Below are 17478 nucleotides of genomic sequence, written 5' to 3'. Positions count from 1 at the left end.
CTTCAAGACTACATGTCTTCTGTGCTACCTGTACTCTCAGTCATGACAAATATGTGGGAGTTTTATTATTCTGTAGTCCATGCTCCCTTGGCACTGGCCAAAGCAAAATGATATATTTTTTGTTTTATTCAACCAAACACTGAAAGTTATTCTTTAACTGATGTGTCTGAAACTGAATCCTAATCTTAAATTGAGTGCAAAACCCTGAGCACAGGATTGTTAAATTACCCACATTTCCCCTTATGACACTAATTTGCTTCATGTGCCCGGCAGTGAGAACCACTGAGATCCAGCACAACCACATTCAAAGGATTTCACAAAATCTTGCCAATAATCTTTAGATGAACCCAATTCCATGTTTCATCCAAAGGGGCCCATTTATTAAACCTTGATTTTTTTCTGGTTGGAGTTTTTAGGGTGAAAACTTGAATTTTTAGAGATTTATCATATAGGAGATTTAGATGCTAAATATCCTAATCCAAAAATAATCAAACCTGTCAAGGTCATGTAGAAGTCAGTGACAGATGTCCCTGAAGTTGTTTCTTGACATTGCTATCTGCGCTGGATAATCCAAAAATTCAGGGTTTTAGGCCGATAATCTGAAAAGGTCCAGTTTTCGCAGCAAACACTCGATAACATCAAGTTATTGTATCGCCATGAATTGACGCTCTATTTTGTCTTGATGTTTTGTCGCTCTGATTTTTTTCAAGAAAGAATATTGTTAAATGAGGTCAATTCATGGGAGGGAGTTTGGTCAGATTTGTTTTCACAAAAAATTTTTTATTATTATATTAGAAGTTTTATTAAATCAGCTACTAATTTCGAAGTAGTTTTTGGGTACTTCGACATCGAATAGGCCAAATTCGACTTCGATTCGAATTGAAAATACTTCACAAATTCGACCATTCGAAAATCGAAGTACTGTCTCTTTAAAAAACTTCGACTTCGACACTTCGCCACCTTAAACCTGCCGAATTGCTATGTTAGCCTATGGGGACCTCCTAGAACCTATAGCCAGGATTTGGCTAAGTTTTGAGAAGCCGAAGGATTTTTTTGTAAAATCGTATGATCTTAAAAATCCTTCGACTTCGAATGTCGGACTACCCAATTCGATGGTCGAATTTCGAAGTTTTCTTCACTTCGAAATTCAACCCTTGATAAATCTGCCCCTGAGTGTTCCAGGTTTTACTCCACATGACAAGCCACCAACAGCTTCACTCCCTAAATTCCATAATTTATTAGAATACAATGAAATAAAACTTCAAAAGTTTAATAGTAGTTTGGGGTCGTTTGCTGGGTCCACCAGAAGTTGCAGTGTCTGCGCCCCTATAGTTAACTACTTAATATAGATATAGATGATAGATTCATGGGTTCCAAATGCCTTATTGGTAAGTGTAAATTGTAGCCAACTGGTGGTGCTCCAGTTCTGAGCCCAAGCAACCATCATATTGTATGCAAGTGAGATGATTTAGGGTGCTGCTGGCAGTTGTAAAGCAATAACAGTTGGTGAGCAAACAGTTGCCTATCTCTGTGCCAAGAATTCTGGAACAAGTCATTTCCATCAATGAGTATTGTTTGTTATTTAAAGGCTCCTAAATGTTCCTGACTTTTCTTACAGTTCCAGAGAATGAAGCCCCCATAGATACAAATCTCATAGAGTTTGATACAAAGTAAGCTGAAATGTGTCTGTTATTTACACCATGTGCCTTGTACTAATGCTGCCTCGCCATTGGGCAACTCTTGCATGGATGATAATAATGCATGCACTAACATCTCTGTCTTCTCTGCATGGCTTCCAAAATGTTTTGCATGGGCAAAAGGAAAATCAAAGTAAGACTCTTGTGTGTATGTGTATATATATATATATATATATATATATATATATATATATATATATATATATATATATATAATATATATATATACACAATGTAAATTTGTTTTATGGCATCTCAATGTAACAAAATAATGCAAAAGGCAGTTGTGGCATTCACAGGAATGACCAAAAACCAACTAAAGCTATCATCTTCTGGGCTGATCAGTCAAATCACTGGGAAGTCCCAATGTGTTCTAGGTTTAAGGTGAACCCGTGTGTGTAGGTGGACTTTATTTGGAAACCTGAGTTTTTTTGTGCTTCATTCGTCCTTTGGCAGATGTACCACTGTTTACCCGCCTTTGAATTAAGGTGGAAAGGACCAATTTGGAGATCGGTGGAAAGTTTAATGTAAAAACTAATGCGGTGCATCTAGCCTTGGATGGAATTCCATCAGTTGTAACTATTTATTGTCAACAAAGGGTCAAATAAAACCCACGTTCACTAGAAATTGGTATCTGTGCATCCATCTGCAATTAAAGATGAATGCCATAACTGCTTTCAGAATTGTTGTATTCTTAAATTGAAGAAACCTTTCAGAATTTCTGGCTAAAAGTCATTTGTAGATACACAACAAGGTCAGAGAGAACTATTAGCTGCTTAAAAGTACACATGCTAGAGAGGCATCCATCCTATGGATAAGTCAACATTTATTAATTTAACTGCTATTATTTTGTAAAACCCTTGCCTGGAGAACCCCACTTTACTTTAGTTCACATTCTACTCTGCTCTTTTGCCATTTGCAAAGCTCCTTTTGAGCTCTCCCACACTGACTTGTCTGTTCTACTGAGAAATCAGAATTTTAAAGACAAGAAGAAAAACACATGTTCCCATGTCACCGTGATCACATTTTACACAGCCTCTTCTTTGGACGACTAATTTTCCCGAACTGCCTCCCGCCGGCCACTCGGAGCGTTTTGTTTTCCGGTCGCCACAAGTTTTCTTTGTGAGGCAGCTTTGGAAAACGAAGAGCTCCGAGTGCCATCCCTGTAGCGATTTACATTTTAGCCGGCATGAAGGCAGTTCCGGGAGATTAGTCAAAGGAAAGGTGTATGAATAAGAAAAAACATTGTCATTGTAGACCTTATCTACACCACCAGGCCACCAGAGTGAAACCAAACCTATTGGTAGAAGTAACAACAAACTATCATTAGAAGAACAACAGTGAGATGCTTTAAAACCTGAACCTGTTTTGACTTTTTTTATTCCTCCTCCCTCACACAGCGATGACGACATTGTCTTTGAAGACTTTGCCCGGCAGAGACTGAAAGGAACGAAGGAAGACGAAGAGGAGGAAGGAACGAATTCTCCTCTAATGAATGACAGATAAACTGGGGTCAATTTATACCTTTCACTGTGTTTAAACTCGTGGATTAGGCGTCTTCGTTCCGAGCCTACCGATAATCCAGATTCTGGCAGCCATTATTATCTTAGTGCTGTTCCATCATTGTCACTCTGCATATTGCTACCTATCTTGAGTTCCAGCTCCACTATCCTAAATGAAACGTGAGAATTGAAGAGTGCAATCATGGTTCCTGCATCAAGTTACGCAAAGGAGTTCTCGTAGCACTTTTGTATTAATCAAGTCTTTTATGCATTTTGTATAACTCCGGTAGTATCACACGCCAATATTTGTAACAGAACAGCTAGCATCAGAGTCAATTCTGTAGCTTTAATGGTTTCTGAATTTCAAAAAAAAGTTGCATTTTCTAAACAAAAATATTGTTTTACAGACCTTTGGTACAACAGTTGGAGGCCGGCTGTGACACATTGATAATAGTCTATGGAGGGAAGATGCCTATTTAAAGCACTAGTCATCTGCTAGAGATAGATCCACTTCATTGTGTGGTATCCATCCCTCTTCAATATGCCTGTTGGATAAATATGCCTCATTTTACCCTCCATCTGAACTTTTGTCTGTAGCGTCAGTATTAATCTCATCTCCCTTACTCCCGTAGTGCCAACTCATACTAGTATTATCCAAACCATATTAAATATCGAGCTCCCCAATGGCAAAAGATTTACATAACAAAAAAGTCACATTTAGTTTCAAAGTTTCATGATTAGAAGAAATTTCACTTAAGGGTTCCTCATCTGTTAACTACCCCGTGAAAAGCAAATTAAGTATATGATTTGTCAGTTGCTTTTGTTCTTAGTTTCTCATCTTGTATCATATGTATTAATTCATCAAATGGTTATGATGATGCAACACAGTTCAAGAAAATTAAGGGCAATTATTGTAAAACCTGGTACAAGACATTCATTTCTCTAAGTAGGAAAAAAATCCATAGGAAGTTAAAGAAGCAAATTCCTAGTTTAATTGACAAATAGGTCCACCTAGTTCAAGCTTTTACTTTCGTAAATCCTACTTATGTTTAGCTAATCCAGAGGGAGATGAGAAAATCTCATCTGAAAGAGGTCTCCAAAAAATTCATTCCAATCAGACCAGTCATGATGGATCACCATCACAATAGGCTTTTATTTACTCTCTTACTATAAATACAGTATATTCAGCCCTTTCTCGAAAACTTCCAATGCACCTTCCAGTATGAAAACTTCAGAAAGAGAATTCCACAGATTTCCTTCCACTGTTACAAAGTCTTTTTGCACCTTAAGATGACATTCGGTTTCGTTCTTAAGTCAAAGGATGCCCTTGGGTCCTTTGGAAAGAGAAGTTATAGTAGTAGGTCTCAGGTTAAATTCTGGCGTTGAGCTTGAAACATAGCTACTGGTATGATGCTATGAATACTATTGGTTACAGTCCTCTCCAACGTTTCCCATATTAGGGTCTAGATTGTAATAACATGTGAAGCCACTGGAACATAGGGGCAAACTAGGTGGTAGGGGGCATACAAATCTCTCGGAGGACTAAAGCCAGCTTTCAGTCACCCAGGTAGACAGTGCTAATACAGAACACTGCATCTAGAAGATCTAAGAGAGAAGAAGAGGTTCATTGGCTCCTTCCTGGGACCTTCAAGTCCCAAGTCAAATTCTTGTGACCACTGGGAATTATTTTTTCAAACCACTGGTTGTTGCCAGAGTCTTCTCAAGGCAATTTACATTTTATTCCATGTGTATATATATTTTTGTGTGTGTGTGTGTGCATACCTCCAGGTAAGAATGTGCTAAGGTGATAAAACTAATGAAAATATTTAAAATGCCACAAACTTAAAAGTGAATTTGCCTTAGATACTAAATTAAAAAGCATTAGCTTTATGGAGTAGTTTATTCTTGAAAAAAGTATTTAAGTCCAAGTAAATTACGGTAAGATCTTCAATGGAACCCTACACCTTTGGCCTATTAGTTTTATTATCAGAAGTATTGTAGACAAAAACACAATTTCCACATAAGACAAACAATATTTACAATGTTTTACAAAAAATAAGTACACACTAGTAGAGCAGATCATCATAGTGTAAATCTAATATTTGGCTCTGCAGGAATAACTCTGTTCATTTTACACCACTTCATTACTGAAGAATCATATTTGATCGGCAAACTTAAATTGGAGTTTAAATTCCAATTTGTTTTTCTTTGCCCAAATAATTACTGAAGAAATTACATCTCATCGTATAATTTACACTGGAGTTTAAACTTCTGTTTTTTTTCTTTGGTCAATTCATTACTGAAAAAATGCAGTCTCATCAAAATATTTAAATTTCTGTTTTTACTTTGTAAAATTCTTTATCGAAGAAATCAAATCTGATCCAAAAATTTAAATTGGAGCTTAAATTGAATTGTGTTTTTTCTTTGTACAATTCTTTATTGAAGAAATTATATCTGATCATAAATTTAAATTGGTGTTTAAATTCCCATTTTTTTCCTCTGCCCAAATCATTACTGAAGAAATTACATCTCATCAAAAAAATTCTTTAATGAAGATATTAAATCTGATCCTAAAATTTAAATTGGAGCTTAAATTCCTATTTATATTTGTTTTCTTTGCCCAAATCATTACTGAAGAAATTATCTCATCATAAAATTTAGAGTAGAGTTTAAATCCCTGCTTCTATTTCTTTGGTCAATTCATTACTGAAGAAATTCGATCTCATCATAAAATTTAAATTGGAGTTTAAGTTCCTATTTCTGTTTTTTATTCTTTGTAAAATTCTTTATGGAAGAAATTATATCTGATTCTAAAAATATAAATTGGAGTTTAAATTCCTATTTGTGTTTTTTTTTTTATTTGTACAATTCTTTATTGAGGAAATTATATCTGATCATGACATTTAAATCAGAGTTTCAATTTCTATTTTTTTTCTTTGGTCAATTCATTACTGAAGAAATGTGATCTCATCGTATAATTCACATTGGAGATTTTGTTTCTGTTTCATTTCTTTGGTCAATTAATTACTGAAGAAAGTATATCTGATCCTAAAATTTAAATTGGCGTTCCTATTTCTTACATTTTTGTGTGCAGTGAAAAAGTAATTTTATATTTTTTTGGCACAGGTATAATATAAAGGAAGTCCATTTGCTTTTCTAGCTGTAAATGTGCCGTAGACTTCTTTTCTCGTCTGGTTATTGAATCAAAATCTTTTTTTTTTGTTTGTTACTGTATAATCAGCTGGAAACGTTCCTTGGTGATTTACATTATAAATGTATTAAAATTCACTCGGTTTGTAGAGCTGTATAGAACAGTATTTATCTGTCGTAGTTTGCCTTTAGAAACATCAACACAATTTAACATTTGTGTAGGCATCTCAAATAACCGTAATAAGAATCTCTTTATATATCTTAACGGTCAGAAATGTTGCCATTTTGGAAAAATGAAAGATCAGGAACGTAACGTAAATTCTCTTGCGTTTAAGTATTCAATGGATGGGATTCTACTCAGCTGAACACAAGAATGGCAAATTAGAACTCAAACGATAAATACATAGAAGCCTTTTAACACCACAATTTAATTGTCACCGTATTTATCGGCCCCAGCTGAGTAATAAGTATTTTTTAAAACTGTTGCCATTTCACATGCCATGAGCTGCTTTGAAATGTCACTGCGATGATTTCTCTGTAAATATTTACCTTTGTATAACAAGCATTTCAGGACTCCATTTCCTTTTTTTTCTGCCGATACGTAAGATGTATATTTAGTGTTTTAACATGAATTGTGCAAATCATTTTCAGTTTGTTCCTTGATATGTCCCTGTGTTTGTGTTCGGATTAAAACGCAGTGTCACTGTTTCTACTTAGAGAATACAATCTATTTCTCAAGTTAACAACCTGGAATGTGTCTTTGATTTTGCATGAAAAGTCGTTTTCTCTGAGTATTTGTGACCATTAATTAGGGATGCACCGAATCCAGGATTCAGTTCAGGATTCTCCCAGGATTCGGCCTTTTTCATCAGGATTCAGATTCGCCCGAATCCTTCTGCCCGGCTGAACCAGGAGTGGGGAGGGAAATCGCAAGGAAGTTTGTTTTCCCCTTCCCACCACTAATTTGCATATGCAAATTAGGATTCATATTCAATTTGGTATTCAGCCGAATCTTTCGTGAAGTATTCGGGGTTTCGTGCAAATCCAAAATAGTGGATTCAGTGCATCCCTACCTTTTAATGGAAATGTATTCAATAGTTTAGTACAGCGGGTCACATTTACGTGCATAATGAGCTGAAAAGGATGGAGGATATTAATTTATGGGATAATTATCTATTTTGTTACAAATTCAAAGACAAAATAAAAGATACAATCGCCCTTTATTAAATTGTTTTTAAAATAAAAATCCTATGGTATTTGGCACTGCTGTAAAGGGTAACTGTTGTCTTGTCTAAATATTTATCTATTCGAATTTTAGCAGATTATTTACTAAACCTCAAATTTATCTGGTTGTGCTTTTTGGGGAAAAACCTCAAATTTTTAGTGGAAAAAAAACATGAATTTTTGAGATTTATTATACCCGGATGCTGAAAAAAGCTTGAATCACAGACCTGTTGAGGTCCTGTAAGTCCATGGGAAAGGCAACAATCTCAATTTGAAGTTATCGTGGTTTGCGCTGGGTTTAGTCTGAAAATCTGAAAAATGCAGGATTTTCCCGAAAAAAATCAAGTGTTTCAGGAAATGTCTGAAAAAATTGGACGATTCGGTTATTGCTAGATTTTATTAGGTTTTTTCCTGATCCGATTAATTAGAGTTTTTAAATTAATAAATACGTTCAAATCGGGCATGGGAGATTGGTCGTGTTTTTTTTAAATAAAAAATTAGATTAATTGGGAGTTCAGTAAATAACCCCCTTAATGTTATTATAGGGAAATATAATTCCTGGTACTTATATAACTGTATCTGCTGGCTTTCTAGCTAAATAATGAACAGCAGTGCTACTTTGCTTTATGGTAGAGGTTTTCATACTTTTACAGTTCAAGCACCTGCAAAAGGAACAACATTTGGATCAGATATATGAAAAAATGTTGGAGAGCTTATAGGTGTTGATCCCAAATATCACTCTGAACTTCAAGTTGAGTTTGATAAAATCACCAAAATAGAAAGAAGCTTAGAATAAAAAAGTGAGTTATCCATGAACAATCACAATTATTTAGGCTGGTTGATAAAATTATATAATTATAGCAGGAATCCTGAAGCAGCCGTTTTGCCTATTAATGACCATCATTTTTGTCTCCAACTACTAATCTTCCAAAGAAATAGACCTCTAAACTGTACCCTTCTCCATTACACCACCATTGTCCAAAGTAATACAAAATTGGATAAAAACACAAAACAACAACTGTGTATCCAACGTTTCAGTCATTATCCAACATCTTTATCAAGGACTAAAATGTTGGATACACAAGTATTCTGAATAAAAAGTCACAAAAGTGGAGTACTGGTCCTACTGCATGATTGTATATTTTCCTTGACCATCACCCAAAATTGTAAGAGATTGGATAGAGTGCGGACACTTTTGGACTGATTTTATGGGGCCAGACAATTGTAAAATAGGGTTCAGTTGAATTGTGGGTCTTGGCTCCATTATAGGTCGAAATGCTATTTGTTCAAATGCTCAAGGAGTAAAGTAGTAATTTGTTTCTAAACTCCACAGTGCAGTAAAGTTAGACTTGACTGATCAAATACAACATTTTAAAGCAGAAGTGCAGTGTTCCTACTTTTTTTAAGGTAATTGGTAAATGTAGGTACTTAGGGCGAGTCAAAGTGTTTTGAGGATCATGTTCATACTCAAACTCAAATATAATTATAAGTTGCACTTTAAGGGGGTTATTTACTAAACTCAGAATACAAAAATTTTGTGATTTTTTTATAAAATCGGACTATTGAAAAATCACAAATTTATTAAACCCCCAAGGATGGAAAAGTCCAAATCAGAAAATCCGGCATCTCAGACCTGTCAAGGTTGCCTATAAGTCAGTGGGAGAAGTCCCAATGATTTTTTGATGTGCATTGGGCTCCGTGCAATACCCCGAAGTTTTCGGGCAAAAATCTGAGTTTTCAGGTGAAAAATCGTTAAAATCGGATGAAAAATCAGAAAAAAACTTTAAAAATTAATTTTTTCCGCAAAGGAAAATTTGGGAAAATGTAATAATAAATAAGCGGAAAAAACCCAAACAGATTTGATCTGCGTTTGTAGCAGAAAATATTGAGATAAATTCTGACTTTGATAAATAACCCCTGAAAAGCTCAATAACTCAGAAAGTAACACTCAAGAGGGGTAAATGTCCTTATTTTCATTCCAGTAGAAACACAAAGAAATGAATATCCAACAAATGTTTCATCCTGTTGCTGAACATGTTCAGGCAGGAATCATAACAAACCAAAGCTTTATTGTCTCCATCCAACCCATGAAAAAAAGTTAAAATGGGTCAAAATGTATTTCTATTTTGATGGTTTTCTTAATTTAGAAAAAAATATCATTTGATCATCAGAGAATCAGACACTGACCAAACCTAAACAATCCCAATGTAACTGATTCACATCACCGGGAAGTGTTCAAAGCTTTCTTGGTTAATGGTGCTGGGAGTTGTAGATGGAGAACATGACTTACGTAGAGTAAAAAATAGTAACTGTTAATAAAATGGCCCAGCTCTCCTGTTATTGATTTATTTAAATTTTAGTTTGAGCTTTTGCCATAGTTCGAGAAAATCACTGCACAATGTTGACAATTTGCATACAAGAGTTTTCAGATCTTTTTTGAATTCGTCAAGATTTTCGAGAGGTGTTTTTTCAACATTCAAGCAATTTTATAATTGAAGTTCTTTTCAAAATGCTTTTTTTTTTCAATTCAACCAATGTGATTCTTGAGTTTTTTTGTAAATAAGTAAGTGGATGAAAAAAATCACAATTATGAACTGAGTTTAATCAAAATTGGTATTTCTGCAGTCGAGTTTAAAAAATAATAAATCTGCCTCCACACTACAAACGTAGTTCTTATGTCATCTTGCCCAACACAAGAACATTTTGATCTTTCTCTAATTTGACCATATGTGGGTAGGGCTGAATTGGGCTGATCAAAAGTTTGGCCTCTGGACCAATTATCAGATCATATTTGGGGCTTAAAGAGAACTTTCAGGAGAAGAACACCTTCCCCAACAGTATTTTCAGTAGTTCTTTGGACCTGGACGTACAGAAGTGTCCAACAGACAAAATGATGGAATAATGGAATTCTGTTATCAGGACAAAGAATCACAACTTACTATCATCTTCAAATCAGTTATGAGGACCCCCCCAACATTGGTGTTGCGTTGCTTAAAATGATGGGTAAGTGGATGTAAGTAGTTCATATGAGGTGCTCCCCACATCTACATATGAACATCTTATATAAAAGACCTACCCTTGTACCCATCATTCCTTCTGAAGGTGTCATGAATGGGTCTGACAATCAGTAAAAGCAAAACACACCAAGGGGGACCCCACATCATATAAACTGCTTGTTACAGGCCACACCCCATGATTCCATTCCAACTGTCACATGGTAAAACTGAATCAATGAAGGCAAAACATACGAGGAACTCCTGGTACAGATTAACTGTGCCAAACCCACTTTGTACGTGTTACGTGAGATAACGAAACTAGTGAAGTCAAAAACAACCAACGTATAAGGGACACGTCATACACTAATTCACTTACTACACAAAACTTAGAATCAATGTCTTCTACTTCTGTCTAACAGTCACCCTGCTATAGTTCCAGGGTACAAATAAACACTCACCCCAAATCTCCCCCTAACTGACCTTCAGACTGGGCCCCCTTAGCTCATAACAAGGTTACAGATATATAGAAACATTGGGGTAACAGTCACCCTGCTATAGTTCCAGGGGTACCCAGGGCACAAATAAGCACTCACCCCAAATCTCCCCCTAACTGACCTTCAGACTGGGCCCCCTTAGCTCATAATAAGGTTACAGATATATAGAAACATTGGGGTAACAGTCACCCTGCTATAGTTCCAGGGGTACCCAGGGCAGAAATAATCACTCACCCCAAATCTCCCCCTAACTGACCTTCAGACTGGCCCCCCTTAGCTCATAACAAGGTTACAGATATATAGAAACATTGGGGTAACAGTCACCCTGCTATAGTTCCAGGGGTACCCAGGGGTACAAATAAACACTCACCCCAAATCTCCACCTAACTGACCTTCAGACTGGGCCCCTTAGCTCATAACAAGGTTACAGATATACAGAAACATTGGGGTGTCACCCTGCTATAGTTCCAGGGGTACCCAGGGTACAAATAATCACTCACCCCAAATCTCCCCCTAACTGACCTTCAGGCTGGGCCCCCTTAGCTCATAACAAGGTTACAGATATATAGAAATATTGGGGTAACAGTCACCCTGCTATAGTTCCAGGGTACCAGGTACAAATAAACACTCACCCCAAATCTCCCCCTAACTGGCCTTCAGACTGGGCCCCCTTAGCTCATAATAAGGTTACAGATATATAGAAACATTGGGGTGTCACCTGCTATAGTTCCAGGGTACAAATAAGCACTCACCCCAAATCTCCCCCTAACTGACCTTCAGACTGGGCTCCCTTAGCTCATAACAAGGTTACAGATATATAGAAACATTGGGGTTACAGTCACCCTGCTATAGTTCCAGGGGTACCCAGGGTACAAATAAGCACTCACCCCAAATCTCCCCCTAACTGACTTTCAGACTAGGACCTCTTAGCTCATAACAAGGTTACAGATATATAGAAACATTGGGGTTACAGTCACCCGCTATAGTTCCAGGGTACCCAGGGCACAAATAAGCACTCACCCCAAATCTCCCCCTAACTGACCTTCAGACTGGGCCCCCTTAGCTCATAACAAGGTTACAGATATATAGAAACATTGGGGTGTCACCCTGCTATAGTTCCAGGGGTACCCAGGGTACAAATAAACACTCACCCCAAATCTCCCCCAACTGACCTTCAGGCTGTGCCCCCTTAGCTCATAACAAGGTTACAGATATATAGAAACATTGGGGTAACAGTCACCCTGCTATAGTTCCAGGGGTACCCAGGGTACAAATAAGCACTCACCCCAAATCTCTCCCTAACTGACCTTCAGACTGGGCCCCCTTAGCTCATAACAAGGTTACAGATATATAGAAACATTGGGGTGTCACCCTGCTATAGTTCCTGGGGTACACAGGGCAGAAATAATCACTCACCCAAATCTCCCCTAACTGACCTTCAGACTGGGCCCCTTAGCTCATAACAAGGTTACAGATATATAGAAACATTGGGGTAACAGTCACCTGCTATAGTTCCAGGGTACCAGGGTACAAATAAACACTCACCCCAAATCTCCACCTAACTGACCTTCAGACTGGGCCCCCTTAGCTCATAACAAGGTTACAGATATACAGAAACATTGGGGTGTCACCCTGCTATAGTTCCAGGGGTACCCAGGGTACAAATAATCACTCACCCCAAATCTCCCCTAACTGACCTTCAGGCTGGGCCCCCTTAGCTCATAACAAGGTTACAGATATATAGAAATATTGGTAACAGTCACCCTGCTATAGTTCCAGGGTACCCAGGTACAAATAAACACTCACCCAAATCTCCCCCTAACTGGCCTTCAGACTGGGCCCCCTTAGCTCATAATAAGGTACAGATATATAGAAACATTGGGGTGTCACCCTGCTATAGTTCCAGGGTACAAATAAGCACTCACCCCAAATCTCCCCCTAACTGACCTTCAGACTGGGCCCCCTTAGCTCATAACAAGGTTACAGATATATAGAAACATTGGGGTTACAGTCACCCTGCTATAGTTCCAGGGGTACCCAGGGTACAAATAAGCACTCACCCCAAATCTCCCCCTAACTGACCTTCAGACTGGCCCCTTAGCTCATAACAAGGTTACAGATATATAGAAACATTGGGGTTACAGTCACCCTGCTATAGTTCCAGGGTACCCAGGGCACAAATAAGCACTCACCCCAAATCTCCCCTAACTGACCTTCAGACTGGGCCCCTTAGCTCATAACAAGGTTACAGATATATAGAAACATTGGGGTCACCCTGCTATAGTTCCAGGGGTACCCAGGGTACAAATAATCACTCACCCCAAATCTCCCCCTAACTGACCTTCAGACTGGCCCCTTAGCTTCATAACAAGGTACAGATATATAGAAACATTGGGGTGTCACCCTGCTATAGTTCCAGGGGTACCCCGGGTACAAATAAGCATCACCCCAAATCTCCCCCTAACTGACCTTCAGACTGGGCCCCCTTAGCTCATAACAAGGTTACAGATATATAGAAACATTGCCAGGGCCCAGGTAAAGTGACTGGACACTGGCAGGAAGCTGGTATCAATTTTTGTATTTTCAAACCTGGAGACAGATCATTATATTTTCCTTAAAACCATTATCTTGTTTGACCATTAGAGGGCAGCAGGAGACTGCATAACAAACAAAATCAATACTATTCAAAATAATCAAAATAACGTGGAAAGTAAATGGAATAAAATATTTAGTAAATCTCTGCATTATATGAGGAGAGAAACTGTCATTTAACTTAACCTTTAGTATGTTATAAAACGGCTACATCTAAGCAGCTTTTCAATTGGACTTTTTTTTTATTTATAATTTTTGAAATATTTGCCTTCTTCTTCTGACTCTTTCCAGTTTTCAAATGGGGGTCACTGACTTATGTATTTATATATAGTGATCATATTCCTCTTAACCGTCTCTTCTCCAGTGTAACCAATCACAACTTGCCTTTCCCCATAACTGATCCCTTCCATTCCCTTTATCAGCTTAGGCGCTCTTCTCTGTACTTTCATAAATGCCCCTTATAAAATTTATAAATAGTGATAATTCCCCCTTATATTTTTTATATATATGATCATAATCCCCTTTATATATAGTGATCATATCCCCCTTTATAATATAGTGATTCATATCCCCTTTTATATATAGTATCATATCCCCTTTTATATATATGATCATAACCCCTTTATATATTTATATAAAGTGATCATATCCCTTTATATATTTATATAATATCAATCCCCCTTATATATTTTATATAGTGATTTATATCCCCTTATATATTTATATATAGTGATCATATCCCCTTTTATATATAGTGATTATATCCCCCTTATATATTTATATATAGTGATCATACCCCTTTTTATATATAGTGATCATATCCCCCTTTTAATATAGTTCATACCCCCTTATATATTTATATATATATATCATATCCCCCTTTATATATAGTGATCTATTCCCTTATATATTTATATATAGTGATCATATCCCCTTTTATATATAGTGATCAATATCCCCCTTTTATATATAGTGATCATATCCCCCTTTTTATATAGTGATCATATCCCCCTTATATATTTATATATATGATCATATCCCTTATATATTTTATATTTATAATAGTGATAATATCCCCCTTTTATATTTATATATATGATCATACCCCCTTTATATATATTGTGATCATATCCCCCTTATATATTTATATATAGTGATCATATCCCCTTATATATTTATATATAGTGATCATATACCTCTTATATATTTATATATAGTGATCATATCCCCTTATATATTTATATATAGTGATCATATCCCCCTTATATATTTATATATAGTGATCATATCCCCCTTTTATATATAGTGATCATATTCCCTTATATATTTATATATATGATCATATCCCCCCTTTATATTTATAATATGATCATATACCTCTTATAAGTTTATATATAGTGATCATATCCCCTTATAATTTATATATATATCATATCCCCCTTTTATATTTATATATAGTGATCATATACCTCTTATATATTTATATATAGTGATCATATCCCCCTCAAATATTATATATAGTGATCGTATCCCCTTATATATTTATATATATGATCGTATCCCCCTTTATATAGTGATCATTATACCCTTTATATATTTATATATGTGATCATATCCCCTTATATATTTATATATAGTATCATATATAACCCCTATATATTTATTATAAGTGATCATATCCCCCTCATATATTTATATATAGTGATCATATCCCCCTTTATATATAGTATCATATCCCCCTTATATATTAATATATAGTGATCACATCCCCCTTATAAATTTATATGCATGATCATATCCCCCTTATATATTTATAATATATATTATATCCTCTTATATATTTATATATAGTGATCATATACCCCTTATATATTTATATATAGTGATCATACCCCCTTATATATTTTATATAGTGATCATATCCCCCTTATATATTTATATATAGTGATTCATATCCCCCTTATATATTTATATATAGTGATCATTCCCCTTATATATTTATATATAGTGATCATATCCCCCTTATATATTTTATATAGTGATCATATCCCCTTATATATTTATTTATAGTGATCATATCCCCAATATATTATAATATAGTGATCATATCCCCCTAATATATTTATATTAGTGATCATATCCCCCTTATATATTTATATTTAGTGATCATATCCCCTTATTATTTATATATAGTGATCATATTCCCCTTATATATTTATATATAGTATCACTATCCCCCTTATATATTTATATTTAGTGATCATATCCCCTTATATATTTATATTTAGTATCATATCCCCTTATATATTTATATATAGTGATCATATCCCCCTTATAGATTTAATATATAGTGATCATATTCCCCTTATATATTTATATAAGTTTCATATCCCCCTTATATATTTATATATAGTGATCATATCCCCTTATATATTTATTATTATAGTGATCATATCCCCCTTATATTTTATATATAGTTCATATCCCCTTAACTGTCTCTTCTCCAGTGTAACCAATCCCAACTTGCCTTTCCCCATAACTTATCCCTTCCATTCCCTTTAGCAGCTTAGTTGCTCCTCTCTGAACTCTCTGTAGCTCCATAAAGTCCCTATAGTAGAGATTACAAACACTTCCTTTTTACAACCAGTTTACAATCACACATGCACGGGTGGGAGTAACAGGTTGATAAAGGGGGTTGGGGTGAATAAAGAGAGATATTTGCGCACAGTAGGGACCATTAAATACAGACTTAATAATAAAGAGAATTAATATATAAACCATAGAAATATATTGCTTTATTATCTCCATCCAGAACAAGCGTAAATTTGATTTTATTGTTGACATTTCCCTTTTATTATGCAACATTTTATTTTTGGGTTTACATCCCCTTTAAATTGGAGGGGAAAAAAATTCCAACAATTCAGATGGCTATGAAAATTCTGATGCTTTTTTTAAATGTTTCTTCTGTTAATGAACAATCCAAATTTACAATCAGAGAGCCATTCCCCGTCGCACGAGCCTTTCAACACTTCATTCTGCTGCTTCATTAAGTGACACATTTACTTCTCAAGTGACCTTGACTTCCGTCATATTTCGCCTCGTAAACGCTTCTCTGTGCTCAGGGTAAAGGGAGTATAAAACTGGTGGACGTGCCTGAGAATGTTCTTTGCCAGGGCTGATCATCGACCCGGTAAGTCACTTCCATCAGATCACTTTTATTCTACAGTTTGGGCTCACATTTCCTTTGGGTGACTAGTCTTTCCTTTGTCTTTGCTCCAGTAGACTTTACTTGGAGACAGCTGTTTAAAGAACAATGGGACACATTTACTAAAGTGTGAATTTTCTCCTTGTCTGACTCCACTAAAGTTCACCTCAGATGTATTTTCACACCTCATATTTACTAGTAATCGCTCAGACTTTTTCTAGAGAAATGTGGTGAATTTTCCATCTGGGATGATGTAGATGATGAGATTCATGAGTTTTTGCTCTAACGTTTCAATGGTAGTTCAGCAGCCTGAACCTGGAGAAATTTCTCAGGGTGAAAACTCGCTCTTGTGAATTGGAGAATTTTCACCTGGAGAAGAAATGTGGACTTTCGCCAATGCAAAGAGAATTTTCACCACTGCAAAGTTAATTCCCCAAAAACTTTTCTCCTTTTAGTAAATTGGCGATATTGAGGGGAAGCTTAATTTTTGGTGAAACTACTCCCAAATCTTGACTTTCATCCTTTGGTAAATGAGCCCCAATGTCTTTCCAGCCAGTTTCCCCATAGATAAATATTAGCTCAAATTACACCTTTAACGGACATGGGTTGGTATGATTA

At 35.9% G+C, this 17478-nt stretch overlaps 1 protein-coding gene across 3 annotated transcripts in view; it reads left to right on the top strand.

The window, feature by feature from the left end:
* Nucleotides 1-7092, top strand: part of arrb1.L (arrestin beta 1 L homeolog) — a 110352-nt gene extending 103260 nt beyond the window's left edge. For all 3 annotated transcript variants that reach the window (XM_041582789.1, XM_041582787.1, XM_041582788.1), the window contains 2 exons: nt 1619-1670; nt 3098-7092. In XM_041582789.1, the coding sequence (XP_041438723.1) occupies nt 1619-1670; nt 3098-3203 (158 nt within the window). In that variant the 3' untranslated portion in view covers nt 3204-7092. The remainder of the gene's footprint in view (nt 1-1618; nt 1671-3097) is intronic.
* The last annotated feature ends 10386 nt before the right edge of the window (nt 7093-17478 follow it).

This window comes from Xenopus laevis, chromosome 2L (genome assembly GCF_017654675.1).
Source record: "Xenopus laevis strain J_2021 chromosome 2L, Xenopus_laevis_v10.1, whole genome shotgun sequence".
Lineage (NCBI taxonomy): Eukaryota > Metazoa > Chordata > Amphibia > Anura > Pipidae > Xenopus > Xenopus laevis.
This window is presented reverse-complemented; position numbering and strand designations above follow the sequence as displayed.